This window comes from Spermophilus citellus, assembly GCF_964194105.1.
Source record: "Spermophilus citellus genome assembly, chromosome: 7".
In the NCBI taxonomy this organism is placed as follows: domain Eukaryota; kingdom Metazoa; phylum Chordata; class Mammalia; order Rodentia; family Sciuridae; genus Spermophilus; species Spermophilus citellus.
The window spans coordinates 110,002,871-110,026,684 of NC_138188.1; the positions used below are offsets into that span (position 1 = coordinate 110,002,871).

At 37.3% G+C, this 23,814-nt stretch overlaps 1 protein-coding gene and 1 pseudogene across 2 annotated transcripts in view; one reads left to right on the forward strand and one right to left on the reverse strand.

The window, feature by feature from the left end:
- DRC9 (dynein regulatory complex subunit 9) overlaps positions 1 to 23,735 on the forward strand; it is a 45,639-nt gene extending 21,904 nt beyond the window's left edge. Inside the window, exons 7-11 of the mRNA XM_081302456.1 lie at positions 8,986 to 9,147; positions 9,868 to 9,942; positions 19,234 to 19,365; positions 20,438 to 20,539; positions 22,590 to 23,735. Of these exons, the coding sequence (XP_081158582.1) occupies positions 8,986 to 9,147; positions 9,868 to 9,942; positions 19,234 to 19,365; positions 20,438 to 20,539; positions 22,590 to 22,745 (627 nt within the window). The 3' untranslated portion in view covers positions 22,746 to 23,735. The remainder of the gene's footprint in view (positions 1 to 8,985; positions 9,148 to 9,867; positions 9,943 to 19,233; positions 19,366 to 20,437; positions 20,540 to 22,589) is intronic.
- On the reverse strand, positions 16,703 to 19,210 carry LOC308652724 (transcription initiation factor IIA subunit 2-like; annotated as a pseudogene). Its single transcript has 2 exons — positions 19,187 to 19,210; positions 16,703 to 17,168 (listed from the first exon to the last, which is right to left on the reverse strand). The product of its transcript is annotated as a transcription initiation factor IIA subunit 2-like (transcript).
- Positions 23,736 to 23,814: the final 79 nt, after the last annotated feature.

Genomic DNA, 23,814 nt, shown 5'->3' on the forward strand with positions numbered 1-23,814 from the left:
CCTCCTGCTTCAGCCTCTTGAGTTGCTGGGATTATAGGCATATGCCACTGCATTCGGCTCTTACTGTTTTTATAGTATATTTTTTTCAACTCATTAACTTTTTGTTGTTGTTGTTTACAGTACAAGGGATTGAACCTAGAGCCTTGTGCATGCTAGGCAAGCATGCTATCACCTTTCTTTATTTTGAGACAGGGTCACCCTAATTTGTTCTGGCTGGCCTAGAACTTTGTCTTTTTGGTCTAGAACTGTCTCATCCTTGTGAGTAGCTGGGATTACAGCCACCACTTGGCTCTCATTCATTAACTTTTAAACTGTCTTTATATTCAAAGTACATCTTTTATAGAGAGCATATAACTGGTTGCTGAGGCCTTATGCCTAGGTGGTTCATTCAGTAACCAGAGGGGTGATGAAGGGATGAAAAAAAAAGATAGACAGACACACATAGGAAGAAAAAGCTGGGGCCAGGTAGGTAGCCAAGTCCTGGTGAGGCTTGACTGACTCCAGAGCTAGCTCAGCAAGTTTGTTTTATATGTTTCATTATTAAAAGGTTATTTGTGGGAAAGTTTCAGCAAAGCAAGCAGTCTGAAGGACACAGGACTGGCAAGACATTAGGGTCATCTTGTTTTACTCAGCATCCTCTATCCATGGGAGAAGGTGCTGAATTTAAGGCCTGGCCTTGCATGTAGCTACCCGTTGCTGGTGTTACCATAGCAACTGGGGCATCTTGACCTGTACCTTCACACAGGCAGCTCCCAGCACAAACATAGCCACAAGAGTCACATAGGCCATGATTTAGATCGCTGCTCTCCACACTGGATCTTGCTTTTATTCTAACAACTTCTGCCTGTCAAGTGTTTTGGTCCATTAGTGGAATTATTGATATAGTTGTTGGATATATGGTGTGTGTGTGTGTGTGTGTGTGTGTGTGTGTGTGTGTGTGTGATGCTGGGGACCTGATCCTAGGGTCTCTTGCATGCTAAGCAAGTACACTACCACTCAGCTACACCCTCAGCCCAGATATATGTCTTTTATCTGTTGTCCCCTCTGCTGTTCTTCTTTTCCTGACTTATTTTGGTTTATTGGATTTTTTTAGATATTTATTTTAGTTATTATTTTTTGTAGTCCCAGATGTTGAACTCAGGGGCTTAGGCCTGCTAGGCAAGCATTCAACCAGTGAGCTACAGCTTTAGCCCTTTTTGAAATTTTATTTTGCAATGGGGTCTCACTATGTTGTCTATGCTGTCCTAGAACTTGTGAGTCTCCTGCCTCAGCCTTCTGTGGTTATAGGTGTGCATCACCACACTCAGCTCTATTTTAATTTATTTATTGGATTTTTACCTATACATTTTGTATTATTATTATTATTAGTATCCCTTCACATAAAGTATAAAAACTTTTACCCATATAGTTTCATTTCTTACTCTCCCTTTACCACACTCCCTTAATCTATGAATGTTATATACATACATATATATATATATATATATATATATATATATATATATATTTTAATTTACTATACATTGCAAATACTTACTCTTTGTTGACTTACCTCCTTTTCCTCTTTTCTTTTGGCCAGATATAGAATGAATACCAGAGAGAGTAGATTGAGATAATTGTGATGATCTCTAGGCTTTAAAATGGATTAAAGAAATTAAAGAAACATATAACTAAATTTGTAGCTTCAAACTGAAAAATGATAAGCAATGGACATCAGAATTCAAAACCCTGTTGATTATTAGAGCACTGAATTAGCCAAGGGTGGTGGTGCCTTCCTATAATCCCCGTGGCTCCGGAGGCTGAGGCAGGAGGTTCACAAGTTCAAAGCCAGCCTCAGTAACTTAGTGAGCTCCTAAAAACTTCGTGAGACCTTGTCTCTAAATAAAAAGAGCAGGGAATGTGGCTCAGTGGTTAAACAGCCCTGGATTCAGTCTCTGGTACAAAAACAAACAAACAAAAAAAAAACCCAAAACAAAACAGTGACTTGAGGTTAGGACCCACTACCTACTGTTATGGTAACAGCAATTTTAAAAAGTGCATGCTTCCTCTGTTTTTTCTAGACGTTTTAGAGTCTTCTTTCACAGTGGTGCTTTTAATGGCTTGTCATCAGTCTTAACAAATATGACAGTATATTACCACAAATATTGTGAAAAGTACTTGGAATGCTTTCTCTTTTTAATTACTGCAGTTAGTGGCACTGAATGTTCCCTTACCCTCTGTTGTGATTAGACATCTACAACATTGTGCACAGTTTTAGGCATCCCATTTAAGGAGTTTACTCAGAGGAGATTAGTCAAGGCAATAAGGTGTATAGAGGTTTTATTACAGAAAGCAAGTGTTTTAGTCAGCTGTTTCACTGCAGTAACTATAAGACCCAACCAGAACAATTGAAGAGGAGGAACAGTTTATTTGGGGGCTCATAGTTTCAGAGGTCTCAATCCACAGACAGCAGGCTCCATTCCTTGGGGCTCAAGGTGAGGCTGAACATCATGGCAGAAGAGTGTGGCAGAGGGAAGCAGCTCACATGATGATCAGAAAGGAGAGAGAAAGAGAGAGAGAGAGAGAGAGAGAGAGAGATTGAGAGAGAGACACTCATCAGATACAAATATATACCTCAATGCCACACCCCAATTCCCACCTCTTCCAGCCACACTCTACTACCTTCAGTTACTAAACAGTTAATCCCTATCAAGGATTAATTCACTGATTGGGTTGAGGCTCTCATAACCCAACCATTTCTCCTCTGAACCTTTTTGCATTGTCTCACACATGGAGCTTTTGGGGGACACCTCACATCCAAACCATAATAGCAAGGTAAAAGGACATTGGTATTGGTATTCCCTTGGGAAAGGGACTAGATGAAATGGAAATGAAAATAGTCGGTAGAACTGGAGCCTGAAACTTTAGAAGCTTGGATTTGATTGTTTCCTTCGCATCTCAGAATGAGAGACTATTTTAGCTCAGTTAATAGATTTTAATATAGAATTGTATTTTTGTATAGCTTTTATCACTTTAATAGGCCTTTTCCCCATTTCCCTTTTGCTATCCAACACAAGAGAAAATCGGATTCCAACTTCTTCAGATAATAGAGTCCCAAATTCCAGGAATCAGTGCTCTCTTTTCTACTTTATGTTCAATTATGAAAACAGACTATTAAAAGCCTTTGGCTCACATTATTATGGCAACCATCAGAGCCTTATGAACTCTAATTGGTTGACTACTTCTTTCCATTACTAAGTCATGTTTCTCTGAATTCAAATAACAAGTCCAGAAGACCAGGTCTGAAGGAATTTTGGAATTTGGAATTTGGATTTGTAATTAAAGTTTGGTCTGCCATGAAAACCCGCAAATATGCTGCATCAGTCCATGGACCTTGATCATGGGGAAAGCTCCAGACTCCATGGACAGTCAGAGCTACAAGTTGTAATGAAGGCAAATCTTTTCTTAGTGAAAATCTTAAAAGGAATTTATTTATTTAGGTGGTACTAAGGATCAAACCCAGGGCCTCCTGCATGCTAGACAAGCACTCTACCACTAAACTACGTCCCTAGCCCTTAAAAGAATTTATACAACTCAAAACTCAGCTGTAACCCATTGCTTCTTGGCTGGCTCTTCTTGCATAGTGGGAAAAATGAGAAATGGAATGGCACTTAAGTGCCATTAGTATAAAATCATGATCAAGTCATACTCACTAGCTGGGTAGTATTTTATATCTTACTGGGTGTTTCCACATTATCACCATGGAGGGCCATAAAAATATTTGTGCAAACCAGCAATATAGAAAGGAAATCAGTAAACAGAGGTCCAAGGCAACAGCATTAAAACCAGATGCCTTTGGTTTGGCATAGCCAATGTTGTATGAACTTAAAAGTTACATAATGTAATATCTTCTGTTTGTCATAGGCAGAAGCTCCTAGAGTTTTAACTCTGCTTTTCTAATTTTCCTATTGTTACTTTGAAAGATTAATATTTAATTTGATTAAAAAACTGACCAGGGGCTGGGGATATAGCTCAGTTGGTACAGTGCTTGCCTTGCACGCACAAGGCCCTGGGTTCGATCCCCAGCACCAAAAAAAAAAAAAAAAAAAGACAACAACAACAAAACAAAACTGATCCAAACATGCTTTTGAGTTTTTTATTTTTTTAGAGAGAGTGAGAGAGGAGAGAGAGAGAGAGAGAGAGAGAGAGTTTTTAATATTTATTTTTTAGTTCTCGGCGGACACAACATCTTTGTTGGTATGTGGTGCTGAGGATCGAACCCGGGCCGCACGCATGCCAGGCGAGCGCGCTACCGCTTGAGCCACATCCCCAGCCCTGCTTTTGAGTTTTGAAAGTATAGTTTTTATAGGGACATTATTTAATGAACACCTAACTGTCCAACATTATTAGGTTCTGTGAAAAACAAAACTATAGTTAGTTATGTGGGCTTAGCTTTTCTGGAAGAGGATTTATGTCTTTAAGTGATGTGTAAGCTAGACCTGGAAAAAAGCCAAGGGATTAAATAGGTAAAAAGACTCCTGTTGATGAAGAAATGAAATCACCTTATTTTCACTTTAACATGAATCTTCCTAGAGATTCAAACCTCATTATTGACTGCCATACAATTTGGAAATAGAAGGGAGGGAAAGGGAGAAAAGAGAAGAATAAGAGCCTGAAGGGAGAGCTCTTAAAATTCATTTAATATACATTTACAGAACATCTAAATTATGCCAGGCCCTAAGCAGGATTTTAAAGATGAGAAAATAGGCTTAGAGAGGTCAAATAATTTATTATAATCCTACACTTTATAAAACAATATAAAATACTGAGACATATTATCCACTGGGCTTCTCTGCCATAGACACTTGTGTCCTGGGGATGGTTCTTGTTATAGTTGAACGATTCTATACAGTAACATCAAGAAGCCAGACAAAATAATGTGAAAGATTGCTTTCTGATTAATCCTAGGGACCTATGATCCTTTTAGCTGTTTGCTTTTCATTATGGATGATTTTGATCAATTTTTGTTTTGTTTCTTTTTCAAGTAGTTACTTACAACTAATTCTATCCAGCTTGCATGGTAAGGTGGTCGCTGTCTAGAGAAACAGATCTTTGATGAATTCATGGATCCATAACCCACATCCAAAGACAGGGTCTTGCTATGTTGCTCAGGCTGGCCTCAAACTCCTAATCTCAAGCGATTTTTCCTGCCTCAGCCTTCTGAAAAACTGGGATACAGGTGTGCACCAACAAGCCTGGCTTAGTCATGTGTTTTTGTAATTAGTTGTATATTTGCTTGTGCTATCAGCTAAATCTGATTACCTCTCTGTGAAATTAACTCACACTTTCTTTTCAAACAGATGTTACATCTCTGACTAGAACTTTTCCAAGGATTCCCATGCACTTGGAATAAAACCAAAATTTCTTAATAAAAGCCTGCTTGGTTTAGTCTTGCCTACTTCTCCAATTTCATCTTGTCCCACTCTAAATCCTTACTGAAGGGTTTTGAATGTGTCCAGGTCTTGGCTGCCTCAGGACTTTGGAATATACTTTTCTTTGTTTTTGTAATTCCTCTTGGCAACATTTTTCATGTGATGAACTTATTTATCCTTCAAATATTAGAACAAATATTGCTTCTCAAAGATCCTTCTCAAGCTACCTAGTCTAACATAGATATCTATTATTTTTCTCCCATAGCCTTTGCCCCTTTTTTCATACTACTTTGCACTCATTTAAATAAGTTTACACATTTTATTTCCTTTTAACCGTATATTCTCTATTAGACTCTAAACTTCATAGCTGAGCATGGTGGCACATACTTGTAATCCCAATTATTTAGGAAGCCTGAAGATCAAGGTCAGCCACAGCAATTTATTGAGGCCCTAAGCAACTTAGTGAGACCCTGTCTCAAATAAAAAATAAAAAGGGCCGAGTTTGTGGCTCAGTGCTAAATCACCCCTGGGTTAAATCCTCAGGAAAAACAACAGCAACAACAACAACAACAAAAAAAAAAACTCTTAAGCTCTAGGAGGGCAGGGGATATGGCTATATTTAGATGTCTACTGTTTGTCTCCTAGCCTAGGGCCTGACTCTGAATAAATATTTCCCTTTATGAATACTGAGACCTTAAAATTACTAAGTATTTCATAACCTGCAGTTTTCACACATATGCTCAATGACTCCTTATATAGTCATCCCATTATGTCTGCAGGTTCTGTATCCATGGACTCAACCAATCATGTATAAAAAATATTTGAAAAATAATTGCATATGTACTGTACACATACTGTAAAAAGGACTTGACCATCTGGAGATTTTATTATCCATGAGATGTCCTGGCAACAATCCCCAGTGCATACTGAGGCTTGACTGGATTTATTCTCTGAGATGTTTCAGGCAACATAAATATTAATGTTTCTGTTTTACAGAAGGTAAAACCTAGAGAGTTTAACTGTCTTGGCTAAGGTCACACAAGTGATGGGGCTTGGGTGAGAAGTCAGCACTTTTGATCATTTTGATCATTGCTGTTTCTACCAAAATGAAATTATAATGGGAAATCTGTGTGGGAAAAAGAGAGTACCCAGATTGCATACCTATGAAATAATCTCATTGTCTTGACATGTAGAACTACTTTGTTATCTTTCATTTTCATGTGGATGGTATAACATTCACAATTATTTGTCGCAGTCTGGCTGGGCACAATTCAGGAGCCACTTGTCAAAAGAAACGAACTTTATTTTTAGAACCACACATGCCAAACAAAACAGCTCCTCAGGAAAAACCTTCAGAGCCCAACTGCCACCACCAGCTTCCCACAAGCCTCTCCACCTCCCACAATCCTCCTGCTCTTGAGGCCAATTGGCTGGGTCGTGTGGGTGGAGCCAAAAAAGTCCCTCAATGAGCAGCTCCGTGGTCTGAAAGGGCAGGGAAACAGCCCAATGAGCATCACTGCAGAGAAGCCAATCAGTTGGCAGCTAGAAGTTGCTGGGGCTGCTATGAGCCAATCATCAGCTGGCAGCTGGAAGTTTGCTGGCAGCTGGAAGTTTGCTGGGGCCCCTTCGGCTGTGGCTCTCAACAATTATTGACTTATTTTACCTTCATGTGATGTCAGAAAAAAATGGTGATTTATAAAATTTAAAATAACCTTAAACCACTGACCAAACTGGAGACAGAATATATATAATTTTTAAAAAAATTGTTTTAATTAGTTATACATGACAGTAGGATGCATTTTGACACATTGTACACAAATGGAGCACAACCTCTCATTCCTCTGGCTGTACATGGTGCATAGTCACACTGGTGGTGTAATCATACATGTATATAGGGTAATAATGTCTGTCTCATTTCTCTATCCTTCCTAACCCTTTCCCCTTTCCCCTCATTCCCCTTGGCCCAATCTAAAGTTCATCCATTCTTCCCTACCTTCCTCCCATTATGGATCAACATCTGCTTATCTGAGAAAACATTTGGTTTTTTGTTTCTTTGGGATTGGCTTATTTTGCTTAGCATAATATTCTCCAGTTCTGTCCATCTACCTGTGAATGCTATAATTTCATTCTTTAAGGTTGAATAATATTCTATTGTGTGTGTGTGTGTATCACATTTTTTTAATCCATTTATCTGTTGAAGGGTACCTAGGTAAGCTCTTGTGAATTGAGCTTTTATAAACATTGATGTGACTGCGTCACTGTAGTATGCTGATTTTAAGTCCTTTGGGTATAAACCGAGAAGTGCGATAGCTGGATCATATGTTGGTTCCATTCAAAGTTTTCTGAGAGATCTCCATACTGCTTTCCAGAGTGGTTGCACCAATTTGCAGTTCCACTAGCAATGTATGAATGTGCCTGTTTTTCCACATCCACACCAACACTTATTGTTGTTTGTCTTCTTGATAACTGCCATTCTGACATGGGATGAGATGAAATCTTATTGATTTGCATTTCTCTAATTACTAGAGATGTTGAACATTTTTTTCATATATTTGTTGATTGATTGTATATCTTCTTCTGAGAAGTGTCTGTTCAGTTCCTTCGCCCATTTATTGATTGTTTTTTTTTTTTTGGTGTTAAGTTTTTTGAGTTCTTTATATATCCTGGAGATTATTGCCCTATCTGACGTGCGTGTGGCAAAAATTTGCTCCCAAAATGTGGTTCTCTCTTCACTTCACTGCTGAGAAGAAACTTTTTAGTTTGAATTCATCCCATTTATTGATTCTTGATTTTACTTCTTATGCTTTTGGAGTCTTGTTAATGAAGTCAAGTCCTAAGCCAACATGATGAATATTTGGGCCTACTTTTTCTTCTATTAGGTACAGGGCCTCTGTTCTAGTGTCTAAGTCTTTTATCCACTTTGAGTTGAGTTTCGTACATGGTGAGAGGGGTTTAATTTCATTTGCTACACATGAATTTCCAGTTTTCCCAGCACCATTTGTTGAACAGGCTATCTTTTCTCAAATGTATGTTTTTGGCAGCTTTGTCTAAAATGAGATGACTGCATTTATGTGGGTTTGTCTCTGTGCCTTCTGTTCTGTACAACAGGTCTACGTGTGTATTTTGGTGCCAATACCATGCCATTTTTGTTACTATAGTCCTGTAATATAATTTAATTTCTGGTATTGTGTTGCCTGCTGCTTGACTTAAAAAAAAAAAAAAATATATATATATATATATATATATATATATATATATATATATATATATTTTAGTTGTTAATGGACACAGTACATTTACTTTATCTATTTTTATGTGGATGAACCCAGTGCCTCACGTGTGCCAGTCCAGCACTCTACCACTAAGCCACAACCCCAGCCCTGCTGCTTCACTCTTCTTGCCAAGGATTGCTTTAGCTATTCTGGGTCTCTTATTTTTCCAAATGAATTTCATGATTGCTTTTTCTAGTTCTATGAAGAATGACATTTGGATTTTAATAGGAATTGCATTAAATCTGTATAACACTTTTGATAGTATAGATTTTTAATTTAGAAACCTGGTCTTTTCTCTTAAGAGACGAAATGAATATATTGCTCACCTCAAAGACCAACTGCAAGAGATGAAGGCAAAAACCAACTTGGAGAATCTCTACATGAAAAAAAACACTGAGCTTCAGATTTCCCAGACCCAGAAAAAATGTAACAAAACAGAGGAACTCTTGTTGGAAGAGATTGAGGTAATTACTGCTACATTAGGAAAAACAGATTGGTTGGGGTTGTAGCAAAATGGTAGAGCACTTGCCTGGCATGCACCAGGACCTGGGTTCAATCCCCTACTCATAGACAACCATTTGAATTGTCATTCCTGGTATAGTCTCACCCAAGAAAGGAAGGGGCAGAGGTAATTTTCTTCCATCTCCTCAACCCTTAGGGTTGAAATTAAAGACTAAACAAGGTTTTGAATATTTGCAAGCAGAGATTCTGATGGGTAGACCTTTATTTGAGAGGAAAGGCTGGGTAGTTAAAGGAATAGCCAGCAGGCCAGAAGGAGGAATAGCCATTACTAGCAGGTACAAGGATTCCTTTTTCTGAGACCTCTACTAATGGGGAGAGGTCCTTCCCATGTGGTGTTTCCAACCCTGTCAACACACTTTTCTGGGCCTAAGAAACTTGTGTCCTTGAAGCATTGTTCTTTAAATTGACATCTCTTTTCCATTTTATTCTGGGGCCCTTGTATGTACCTGGCACAATGCTAGGACATGGCTCTGCGTTGTTTGTGAACTCGAATGGAGTTGAGTGGAACCAAATTGCAGCTCTGGAGCAATGCATTAGCATTTCTGGGATCCCTGCTGGAAAAAGAATCCTGAACTGCTACTCTGGAGCCACAGTCACCTGAAAACTTCTGATTTCCAACCTTGCCAGACAGAATTCCTGATATATGATTCTTGTTTTTCTAGAAATTAAGAATGAAAACTGAAGAAGAGAACCGAATTCATATGGAGATTGAAATGTTCCTTAGAAAAGAGCAACAGGTAAGTCACCAAAATGTTTTTATCCCCTGATTAAAAATTTTTTTCACTTTAAAAGAGCAAAAAACTTGTAGTAAGGGAAGAAAAATTAACCATAATCTTAGCAGTCTAATGAATGAACTATAGCTTATATATCCTTACAGAGTTACCCACCAGAATAGTCATTTTTTGTTCTTCTTTTTTAAAATTTATTGGTTCTTTTTTAGTTATTCATGACAGTAGAATCCTTTTTGATAATAATTATACAAGCATAGAATATTCTAATTTGGGTCGCATTCTTGTGGATGTACACGATGTGGGCTTCACTCTATGGTTTTCATATATGTATATGAAAAAATTATCTCAGATTCATTCCACTGTTGAATAGTTATTTTATATACCTCTAATTTGAGGACAGGTAAAATTTTGTCTCTTGCCTTTATAATTTAACTTATATAAGAAACTCTGTTTCTTGTTTCTATAATGCTTTGTAGCCATAATTTTAAAATAATGTTTTTTAATTTTTTAAATTATAAAAACAACATTCTCAATTGAGGGAAGTTTTCTTTTTTTAAGTTACCAATTGTTTTTTCATTCATTTTGTTTATGTTATTACAGTCTCTCTTTTTTAAATTTTTAAAATTTGTTCTAATTAGTTATATATAACAGAAGAATGCATTTTGACACATTGTACACAAATGGAGCACAACTTCTCCTTCCTCTGGCTGCACATGTTGTAGAGTCACACCAGTGTTGTAATCATACATGTATGTATACACAGGATGATAATGTCTGTCTCATTCCACTGTCCTTCCCATCCCCATTCCCTCTGCCCTCATCTCACTCCCTTCTGCACAATCCAAAGTTCTTTCATTCTCCCCCCACCCCCATTATGGATCAGTATCTGCTTATCTGAGAAAACATTAGGCCTTTGTTTTTTTTGGTATTGGTTTATTACGTTTAGCATGATATTCTCCAGCTCCATCCATATATCTGTAAATGCCATAATCTCATTCTTCTTTAAGGCTGAGTAATATTCCATTGTGTATATGTACCACATTTTCTTTATCCATTCATCTGTTGAAGAGCAGGTTGGTTTCGTGGCTTAGCTATTTCAAATTGAGCTGCTAAAAACACTGATGTGGCTGCATCACTATAGTATGCTGATTTTAAGTCATTTGGGTATAAATCAAGGAGTGGGATAGTTGGGTCAAATGGGGGTTCCATTCCTAGTTTTATAATTGTATATATAATTGTATAACTTTATAATTGTATATAATTGTTTTATAGATGTATAATTGGAGTAAACGTACTTTCAGGCCATTATGATAGTAAGGGCAAAGTGGGAGTCCTGGGACTTCCTTTTCTTACCAGTATATTAAAGGCATTGCTGCAACCCTGATGGAACCGTAGATTAGTGATAACATCAAGAACTTGAAGCTGGGCGTGGTGTTGCATGCCTACAATCCCAGTGGCTTGGGAGGCTGAGACAGGAGGATTGCAAGTTCAAACCCAGCCTCAGCAAAAGCAAGGCGCTAAGCAACTCAGTGAGACCCTGTCTCTAAATAAAATACCAAATAGGGCTGGGGATGTGGCTCAATGTCAAGTGTCCCTGAGTTCAATCCCTGCTACAAGGAAAAAAAATACAAAAAACTTGAAAGAAGCAGGAGTGATGATGCTTAACACACCCCCATTTGACTCATCTGTTTGGCTTGGGTAGATGTTGAATGGATCTTGGAAAATGACAAGTAATCAAGTAGTGATGTTGCTTGTAACTACTATTCACACGTAGTATCTTTACTGGGACAAATCTTCAATGGCTCCTGGTACTTGGTATGAAAGTTATTAACCTGATTAAGGCCCCTGTCTCCAAACCAGTTTGAAATCAACCATAACAACAAAATGCACACACATACAAATAGCAACAACAACAACAACAACAACAAAGACACCACCAGGAGCAGTTTGCTTTCACTTGGCAGGGCTAATGGTACACCTTTATAGTCTGTCTTCAGGATTATGTCAATTATTCTGTTCTCTTCTGTAATGGCCTACATAGATATTGTTTACTTTGACTTTCCACAAAACATGGCAGTAGCCCACTGCATTAATGACATTATGCTGATTGTATCTGATGAACAAGGAGTAGCAAGAGTTTAGATGACTTTTAGTAAGACATGAACTAGAAGGTGGGAGATAAACTCCATTTCTGGTACCAATTCTGCATCATTAATGATCCATTCAGATGACAGAAACCATACCAATAATTTGAACAAAGAAAGTTTAACAAAAGAGTTGTGAGCTATTAATAAGGACTGGCTACTAGGAAGGGATTAAAAAACTCTAAAGAACGCCCTATGAGCTGGGTATGGGTGGCCTAATACCTGTAATTCTAGCTACACTATATGGGAGGATCACAAGTTTGAAGGTAGCCTGGGCAACATAGTGAAAGCCCATCATAAATAAATAGACAAAAAATAAACCACCCTATGACTGATGGACAGTATCCAAGGAAGGAATAAACTTGTGAGGGTGGGGAGAGGAGGATCCTTCCCAATGTTATGATTCAGACCTTATTGGGGAGAGTGTGGCTGTGACCCCCTGGATAGCAGAGAAGTTTGTTGGGTTGCTCTAGTCTGAGCCAGCCACATTTGCAGAATAAACCTAGTGAGCAGGCAACTATGGACTTTGCTAAAAGTTCTTTTTTTAAAAAATATTTTTTAGTTGCCAATGGACCTTTATTTTATTTCTTTATATGTGGTGCTAAGAATCGAACCTAGTACCTCACACATGCTAGGCAAGTGCTCTACCACCGAGCCACAGCCCCAGCACCATGCTAAAATTTATTTTTTTTAAAGAATCAGATGAATACTCAATTATGAGATGGTTTTTTCTTTCTCATCCATCGTAATGATGTTTTTTTTCATATATTTGCTGAAGTTGAGTCATGTATTTAAATTGTTTTTTTAAGTTACAGATGTATATAATACCTTTGTTTTATTTTATTTTATGGTACTGGGGATTGAACTTAGGGGCACTAGATCACTGAGACACATCCCCAGCCCTATTTTGTATTTTTATTTAGAGACAGGGTCTCACTGAGTTGCTTAGCACCTCGCCGTTGCTGAGGCTGTTATCTGGAACTTGTCATCCTCCTGTCTCAGCCTCCCGAGTCGCTGGGATTATAGATGTGTGCCACCTTGCCGGCTTTGTTTCATTTTTATTTATTTTTATGTGGTGCTGAGGATCAAACCCAGGGCCTTACATGTGCCAGGCAAGAGCTCTACCACTGAGCCACAACCCCAGCCCCTGAGGTTGCATTATCTTTAAACTCTTGAGATCAGCCATAGCTGGCCATAGTGTATCTGACATGAAGTAATGCTACTGGTGGTATCAGTAAAACATGTTGGTGAACGGGTATCATTGTGTGTTCAACCATATAGGATGAGCAGTGTGCCTTAGGTACCCAGAAAAGCATTCCAAAGCCATGGAGAAACTAGACTTCCCGTCGGGTCCTCTAGCACCCTCTGCTGACAAAGTTAAACATTTTGCTAGATGGCCGAAAAATGTTTAGGATCATCCAGTTTCACAGGGCAAGGCAGTGGAGGATGAATTTGGAACTGAGAGGCAACACACTGATAACAGCACAAATGGGGAATGTTTTCCTTTTATCATTAAGGATGAGGTTTACTCTGTAGGTTCCTGGTATATAAGTTTTATTAAGGAAGTTTCTTGCTAACATTTTTTATTTTTTAAAATCACTGAATAGTCAATTTTATGAGATGACTTTTTTCATTTATTGAGATAATTTATTTTCCCTTTAACAGGTTAATAAAGTAAAAACACATTAATATATTTACTGATGATGACTCATGTTTAATTTTTTTGGATAAACCTTACCTGGTAATAATTTAATATAGTTAATATATTAATATATAATAAATTAATACATTTAATAATAGACCTCTAGAATTGATTTATAGACTATAGATTTCTTTTTTGCTATTAGAGTTATATTAGCTTGGCAGTGCAAGGTGGAAGTTTTCTACCTTTTTATGCTCTGAAATTTAAAATATAAATGGAACAAAACAGATTATACAGTCCTTAAAGCTTGGTAAAATTCAAACAATTTTTTAAGGATCTCTCTCTTTCTATCTTTTCTTGATATCTTTTTTTTAAGGGGGGAGGTATTTGTCTGCCTTTTCAGCTTTTTTTTAAAAATATTATTCATCTCTCCACTTACCAAATCTCTTTCTCTCTTCTCTCTCTCTTTTAAAGATATGTCACCAATGACTGGTATCTTTATTTATTTAAAAAGTTTTTATTTTTTATTTGCCAATGGACTTTATTTTATTCATTTATTCACATGTGGTGCTGAGAATCAAACCCAGTGCTTCAGCCATGTGCAGCAAGGGCTCTACCACTGAGCCACAACCTCAGCCCACCGAATATCTTGTTTTTATTTTGGTGCTGGGGATCAAACTCAGGGCCTTGTGCATGCAAGGGAAGCATTCTACAAAAAAACTGAGCTGCATCTCCAGGTTTTTTGTTTTTGTTTTGATACGGGGTATTGAACCCAGGGTGTTTAACCACTCAGCTACATTCCCAGTCCATTTTATTTTTTTTGTTTTGAGACAGTGTTTCACTAAGTTCCTGAGGATGACCTCACACTTTTGACTCTTTTGCCTTAGCTTCCTGAGTTGCTGTGATTGGAGTTGTGTGCCACCATGTCTGGCTTTGAGTAATTTTTTGTAACTTGTCTTCCAAAAACACTTGATTTTAAGTGTTTTCAAGCTGTGCTCTACAGTCTCTTGCAAGTTTTAAATTTCCTCTATTTCTGTAGTTATGTTTTCCATCTTTAAAAATTTTGTTTCTTTTCTCTCTTTGTCTTACTGAAACTTACAACAGGTTTGCCATTTTATTGGTCTTAGCAAAAGACTGGCTTTTTCTTTTATTGAGCAGATTTTTTTTTCCTTGTTACATTGGTTTTGGCTTTAATTTTGAGTAAATTTCTTATACCTTCTTTGAGCTTATGTTGCTAATCTTTGTTGTTTCCTAAACACTTAATTTGTTTTCAAATTTTATTATTTTCTAGTAAATGAATGTAAAGCAATATATTTTTAATAAAACAATATATTTTCTGAGTACTGTTTGACTGTAGTTGATGGGTTTTGAAATAATCTTTACATTATCATTCCTTTACAAATGATTTGTAGTTCACAATTTTCTAGTTGTCTTTAGCATAAGTTATTATTTAAAGAGATGTTTCTCTCTTTTTTTGAATTTTTTTTTAATATTTATTTTTTAGTTTAGCAGTGTATGTGGTGCTATCTTTGGGGTGCTGAGGCTGGAACCTGGGCCGCACACTGGCGCTCTACCGCTTGAGCCACATCCCCAGCCCCTAAAGGGATGTTTCTTAAATGTCCAAGTAGATGGAGTTGGCAAGGGAGGAGTGCAGATTTTCTGTTACTCACAAAAACCTTAGATGTTTGTGCTGTGAATCTCACCACACCCAGTTGATGTCTTGGATTGTGTCTCCTAATGTAAAGTGTAAATTTGCTTCTTGGAATTTATTGACCTTTCATTTGGGCTTAGTACATGCTTATGTGACTATTCTATGGGTACTTGAAAAGAATGTATATTCTCTGTTAGGTTCTAAATTTCTTTTAGTCTAGCTGTCAAATGCTTCATATTACTTATTTTGGTCTACTTGAGCTATTGATTTCAGAAAAATAGCTTCCTAAGATAATTGTGGATCTATCAGTTTTTCCATGTGTTGGATCATTTTCACTTTCTAATATTCCAAAATATTGGGCTGGGGAGGTGGCTCAAGCGGTAGCGCGCTCGCCTAGCATGCGTGCGGCCCGGGTTCGATCCTCAGCACCACATACAAACTAAGATGTTGTGTCTGCCGAGAACTAAAAAATAAATATTAAAAAAAATTCTCTCTCTCTCTCTCTCTCTCTCCTCTCTCACTCTCTCTTTAAAAAAATATTCCAAAATATTATTAGAATATGAACACTCATAACTATAATATTTTTAAATTAAAAAAAATTTTTTGGTGATACTGGGGATTGAACCCAGAGGTCATCTAACACTGAGCCAAACACCCAGCCCTTTTTATTTTATTTTGAGACAGGGTCTTGCTAAATTGCCAAAACCAGCCTTGAACTTGTGATCTCCCTGTCTTTTAGCCTCCTAAATAGTTGGGATTACAGGCATGCACCACCATATCCAATTTATAATATCTTCTTGTTTTTTATTATACATTTTTGTTGGTGCATTATAGTTGTACATTGTACATAATGGTGGGAATTTTTTTGTACAAATTCGTACATACACACAATATATATAATTAGGCCAGTGTCACTCCCCAGCACTTCCCCCAACTCCCCTCTTCCTCCTCCATTATCCCTTTGCTCTGTTCTAATCTTCCCTTTTCATGGGGAATCCCCCCCCCCCCCAATCCTTTCCCTTTTCCTTCCCTAGCTTCCACATGAAAGAAAACATATGATTCTTTTTAAATAAGTTTTTAATATTTATTTTTTAGTTGTAGGTGGACACAATATCTTTATTTTATTTTTATGTGGTGCTGAGGATTGAACCCAGTGCCTCGTGCAAGCTAGGCGAGCACTCTACAACTGAGCCACAACCCCAGCCTTTGATTCTTTTTTAAATAATGAGTTTATTAAAGAATGTTAAGAAGGCAACAACTTTTGTCATTAAAAAAATTATGTTTCTTTATGCTATATAACAATGTAATGTAAGAGAATATAGTTACAAGCTTCTTTTTGCTGGAATTCTCTCATAGTACAGTACAGTGTAATCATTTATGCAATGCTAGAATAAATTTTTAAAAAGTCTCTTCTTTGCTTCTCTTCAAAAAGTGATGAATAATAACAGAAGATGGCCTGAAAAAGTCCATTTTTTTCTATTTATTCTGTAGTATTGGAGCCAGTATTTTTCCATCACAGGCTACAATTTTCACTTTATCCATTTTAATAAGTTCTGTCACCTCTCTGAATTCAACATCATGCAATACAAGTCTACACATTATCGCAGAATCTGTATGTATTTACAGAACCTCTGAAATTGACTCTGTTCCTGACCCTCTGAGCCAATGATAATTTATAGCCTTATCAAACTGAAGCAGAACTTGAAGGGCAAGTTGGGGGGATGATCTGTTGAGACTATATGAGCTCATCTAGGCTCTCCTGAAGACTGTTCCCCAAAGTGGTATTTCTGTATAACTAATATACCATGGCTTCTGAGGAAGAAACTTTTTCTTCAGGTTTGCATTGATGTCAGAAGTGGCACCGCCAGGAGCCTGCCTCAAACATGATTTTATTTATAATGTATAATAAAAAAACAAGAAGATATTATAAATTGGATATGGTGGTGCATGCCTATTATCCCAACTATTTAGGAGGCTAAAAGACAGAGAGATCACAAGTTCAATAATATATTATATACATATATTATATATATATATATATAAATTGTTGATGGACCTTTATTCATTTATTTATATGTGGTGCTGAGAATCAAACCCAGTGCCTCACATGCGTGAGGCAAATGCTCTACTACTGAGCCTCAACTCCAGCCCTCAAACATGATTTTTGACCTTAACATAACTGTCCCTAGTTCTATCCATTGTCCTGCAAATTACATAGTTCCATTTTTATTTATGGCTGAATAAAACTCCATTGTAAATATCTACCACATTTTCTTTGTTCATTCATCCATTGACAGACACCGAGGCTGATTCCATAGTTTGGTTATTGTGAATTGTGCTTCTATAAACATAGACATGCATGTATCATTTTAATATGATGATTTTAATTCTTTAGGATAAATACTAAGGAGTGGTATAGCTGGGTCATGTGGTGGTTCCACGCCTAGTCTTTTGAGAAACCTCCATACTGATTTCCATAGTGATTTTACTAATGTGCAGTCCTGTTAGGATGGCCTTAGGCCTGAGCCTAAGCAACTCCATTTTAAAAACTTAATTTTAAAAGACCTGCAGGCACACTCACAGAGCCCTCCAGTATGCCCTCAGGCAAGTTACTTCCCCTCACTCTGATAACAGAGTGAAGCCCCTGGCAGGCTGTCCTCGCCTGATAAGAGAAAAAGGTGAGAAGGTCAGGGTGGAGACCACCAGACCAGTTGGTGGTAAATGATGTCACTGAAAAATCTGGTGGTAGCTGATAAGGATTGAAAGGGGGGGGGTCAAAAGCCCCCAAATTTAGTGTACATCATAGAGCAAATACACAGGGATTCAGCCAGCCGAAACAAGGATGCACTTTTTATTTCCTTGCCTAATTGCTCTGGCTAGAATTTCTACCACTATATTAAATAGGAGTAGTGAGAGTGGACAAAGTTGGTTTTATCTCAGAGATGCAAGGATGGTTTAACATATGTAGATCAATAAGTGTAATTCATCACTTAAATACAAGTTAGGACAAAATCACCTAATCTCTAAAGAGATACAGAGAAAGTGTTTGACAAAAATTCAACACCTATTCATGATAAAAACACTGAAGAAACTAGGAATAGAAGAAACCTATCTCAACATCATAAAGGGTATAATGAAAAACTCAAAGCCAACTTCATAGTAAATGGGGGAAAACTGAAAGCATTTCCTTTAAAATCTGGGGAAAGACAAGGATGTCCACTCTTAGTATCTAACTGGTGGCAAATAGCTTAAATATACATTTTCTGTTTCTTATACTTATCTCTTTCATTTTCTTTTGCAACAGTGCATCTTTGAATACCTTTCAGAAATGAGGTATCATCTTTCCATCACATTTCAATGCTAGGTTCTAGGTATATTTTCTTAGACTCATGTTCATTTCTTTTAGAATTTTGAAGACATTGCAGTCTTCTTGACTAGTATTTAGTGGCTGTCAGTCAAAGAGACATCTGATGTCATTCTTTATCCTAGAGAATTTGCTACTTACTTTTTTCTTTTTTTTTTCACTGCAACTTCCCTTTCCCAGATATCAGGAACGTCCTCTTTCTATTTTTAATCGAATAATATACAGTAAAGTGCACAAATATTGAGAGTATAATTTTACATTTACATATATTCACCCATGTAACCACCAGCTAAATTCAGAGAAACAGCATCCCAGAGGTCTCCCTTATGCCGAATTTCCAAACAATAAAGCATCCATCCCCAGATAAGTAACCATTGTTCTATTTTCTGTCACTATAGAAAAGTTATTTTTTCTTGAATCTTATATAAATGACATCATAAAGTATATACTGTTTTGTATCTGGTAGAAACCATGTTTTAATGTTCTTTCCAAATAGAAACTTGAGGAGAAACTGGAATTCTGGATGGAAAAATTTGATAAAGACACAGAAATGAAACAGAATGAATTAAATGCTCTCAAGGCTGCAAAGGCCAGTGACTTAACACACCTTCAAGACCTAGCAAAGATGGTAAGGAAGAAGTGGACAGGTGGTCCGAGAAGTGGTGGTAGCTAAGCTACAGTAGTTGGGGATGCTTTTTTTTTTTTTTTTGTCAGGTAGAGTTGTGCATGTAAACTTGGTAGGACTGTCCTTAGATGATGATGGTGATGATGGACAGTAATAACAGCTAGTATTTGTATAGTGCTTACTCCGTTTCAGGCACTGACTGTGTGGCTGTCTTAAGTACAACTTGCTTAAACCCCACAACCCTGCAAAATAAATAGATATTGTACTATTACTTCTACTTTATGGTCTCTGAAGACAATTTATAACTGATTTCTTTTTTTAAAATTTTTTTGTCTTAATTGGTTACACATGACAGTACAATGACCTTGACATATCATACATTTGAATCACATGGGATACAGTATCTCATTTTTCTGAGTATACAGAAATCACATTGGTCATGCATTCACATATATACACACAGTAATAATAGTGTCTGTTTCATTCTACTATCCTTCCTATCTCCAAAATCCTTCCCCTCCCCTCCCACCACTTCTCTCTCCCTAATCTAGGGTAACGCTATTCTTTTTTTCCCCTCACATCTTCATACATGTATTTTTTATAACAATGAGGGTCTCCTTCCACCATCCATGCAGTTCCTTTTTTCCCTCCCTTTCCCTCCCACCCCTCTTCCCTATGTAGAGGTAATCTTCTCATGCTCTTCCTCTCTTCCCCATTTTGAATTTCTCTGATTTCTAAAAAGCTTTCTTATGTTTTTATTAATGAATGAGTGTAGAGGTTCCTAAACTTTTCTTTTAAAAGAGCCATTTAAATATGCATATTATACCATTTTAAAAAAAAAAACTAATTATTTTGAGGTCACTATTTACACATTTGAGTTAATTATTATTTCACTTTTCTGAAAGATTTTTAAATTTAAAATATCAAACTGAAAAAAATTTAATGTAAATATCCTAAGAATCTAGGAAGTTTTTTTCCTTTGGTTTATATTTAGATCTATTAAAAGTAGAGTTGACTGGGCCAATAGCTTAGTCAAGACCATACTGTAACATATGATTAATGTCTGCTTTTGTAGATAAGGGAATATGAACAGGTCATCATTGAAGATCGTATAGAAAAGGAGAAGACCAGGAAGAAGATCGAACAGGATGAATTGGAATTGAGGAGTGCCATAAAGGTAGAAAACTGTAGTTAGCATTTTGGGGTCATGTCAGTGCCACAGCTGGTGTAGGAATGAAAGCATTCTCATCCATTATCAAATACACAGCACCTTTCTATGGAACAGATCTGAAGAGAAACAAGGCTTTTTGTTCTTATTAGAATTTGTCAACAGTCCATAGAGCAGAACAGGGAGACAGGTGACTTAGAAAAGGATACACCACAGCTCTTATTCTAGGGCAAAAGAGATAGGTGGTTGGCAGTGGGAGCAAAACCTAGATCCACAGGGCAAATTTGGGAATACTACTTCTAACCAAAACCAGTTCTTGACACAGTGATTCTTTTGAATCGCCTATTGTTTCTCAAAAGATGTTTTTAAATAAGCAGAGACTATTTGCTATGTTCTGATATAAGCTGCTTTCAAAAAAAGAGATAAGCAGGTTAAAGAAGAGATATTTTAGTTATATATGAACTTGTGTGTATGTTAGTAATGACAAAATTAGAAGGTCACAGATTCTAGGAAATATTTTCAAGAAAACTGTAATATAAAAATATGATCAGCTGGACTGAAACTGCTGTCTGGAGAATCATCCATCTCTCTGAAAGAGGAGCATCTGCCAAGAGCCTAGGGGGCAAACTATAGTTTGGCTTATATATTAGAGGATGCACTAAAAAAGGAAGCTGTAAAGGACATTCAGATATCCAAACCCAAGATGTATAATTAGCAAGTATTTATCAAGCTTCTATGGGGTTTTCCAATTTGTCAAAATTCTTTTAGAGTATAAATGTTAAGAACTAGCTGGAGACTACTTTTGTTTTAATTAGTAGATTTGCTCCTAGTTCTTAGGGCTTAGTCTGATTTTAAAGTAGCTTAAGCCAGGCGTGGTGGTACACACCTGTAATCCTAGTGGCTCAGGAAGCTAAGGCAGGAGGATCCTAAGTGCAAAGCCAGCCTCAGCAACAGTGAGGTGCTAAGCAACTCAAGGAGACCCTGTCTCTAAATAAAATACAAAATAGGGTTGGGGATGTGGCTCAGTGGTTGAGTGCCCCTGATTTCAATCCCTGGCACCCTCCAAAAAATAAAGTAGTGCAGACTTTATTTTTGGTCCTAGGAATTGAATCCCTAAGTTGCTTAGGCCTTCACTAAGTTGCTGAGACTGGCTTTGAACATGTAATAATCTTGCCTCAGCCTCCCGAGTCACTGGGATTATAGGTTTATGTCACCACACCTGCCTTTAAATTCTTTTTGAAAACAAGAGGATTGACCCTTTAGTGAATTCCTAAAGATAAGAATGGAGGGCTGGGGATGTGGCTCAAGCGGTAGCACGCTCGCCTGGCATGCATGTGGCCCGGGTTCGATCCTCAGCACCACATACCAACAAAGATGTTGTGTCCGCCAAAAACTAAAAAATAAATATTAAAATTCTCTCTCTCTCTCTCACTGTATCTTTAAAAAAAAAAAAAAAGAATGGATGTAGTGGTGCATGCCGGTAATCCCAGCTCCTTAGGAGGCTGAGGCAGGAGGATCACAAGTTTGAGGCCAGTCTCAGCAATTTAACAAGACTTTCAAAATAACAAAGGGTTGAAGATGTAGCTCAGTGGTACAGCACTTACCCAGTATGTGCAAGGCCCTGAGTTCAATTCCCATTCAACACTCCAAAGAAAGAAAACAAGAAACCCCCCCAAAAGACAAAATACCAGGAAGTCTATTAAAGTTGTCTAGACTTATTCATACATTTTTGACAGAGTCTAACATCCCTTTTGGATCAAGTCATTGTTAGGTATGGGAAGCTTGGACCTTCATAAGGGAAGCAGTACCAGGGAGTCATGTTTCTGATATGAAGGAACAACTGGCCTAATCTGATTTAATTTTACTCCAGAAGAACTTCGCTTTTGAGGCCATGGCTGAAGCTCTGAGTCCTGCACAGTATGGGAGCATTAGTAGTGATAGTGTGCCTGGAACTTCCATGTCTCAGATGGAAACCACTCTGATATAGGTTACTGTGTTGAACAATCCCCTTCGGAGAGTCAGGCATACTGAGTTGTACTTCTTCCCATTTCTCTTCTAGCTCCAGGCATGGTGGCGAGGCACTGTGGTAAGGAGGGAAATTGGAAGTTTCAAAATGCCTAAAGACAAAGATGATAGCAAGGATGCAAAAGGTAAAGGTAAAGGTAAAGGTAAAGGTAAAGGTAAAGACAAAGACAAACGAAGAGGCAAGAAGTGAATAAGCCACCTTTTATCCTTTCCTGTGATGTTCTGGAGATGAGAAGGAAGACTTGGCCATCATAAATACTTCACTTCAGGTTGTTTATGCAGACATAAACAACAGTTTATGCAGATCGCCAGATGATTTCACTTTGTATTAGTTTTCAATCTGTGAATTAGCTATTGAATTTGTGTTTCTTCATATTTTGATTTTGATGTGAAGAACAGTTTTGAGTAGACTTGTAAAGATCTTGGTCTTCTCACCAGAAAAGAGTTCTTGGGCTTGGTTACAGTGATGCATTAAAACTTCAGTAATTCCTGTAATGTCTCAGATTCTGATTTTTTTCTAATTTGTCTAAAGTGAAAAAAACTCATATGAGCAAAAGTGAAGTATTTGCAGAAATTACAAGGTGATGTTTTATAAAGTTATGTAGCATAACATACACATGGTAAAATATAATGAGTGTTGATTCCTCTCTTTAGATTTTTTATTATCACTTTAGTGTTTTCATGGCTGGTGGTGGCATGGAATATACACCTTATCATAAACTGTTCCCACAGCTTTTCTGGGAATAAGTAGGGATATAAGTTATAAATACAAGATTGAAGTGGAATGTTAGAATACATGGCCCACAAATGATAAAGATGAGGCATAGGTTTTCTGGAAGACTAATTTGCAGTATGTAAAAACCCAGCCTATGTCTGACACATAGTAAAGCTGTCATTCTCCCTCTTAAAAAATAATAAGACAGGGCTGGGGACATAGCTCAGTTGGTAGGGTGCTTGCCTTGCATGAACAAGGCCCTGGGTTCAATCTCCAGCACCACAAAACAAACAAACAATGAGACTATGAGGTCATTCTTGCCTTGATTAATTAAAATATTGGGTACAGTGCAGCTGATCATTTCTGAGAGGAAAGTTGTCCTAATGTGTCACATATTTCATGAATTAATCCTTCTGTCCAGCTCTAATTATAGGGAAGTCTTGATATCTCCACTTCCTTAGGAAAGTAAATTTTAATTTCAAAGGCCTATTTTAATAAAATTATGTTCATTCGTGTTCCTTCAGGGAATTTAGAGACACCCTTT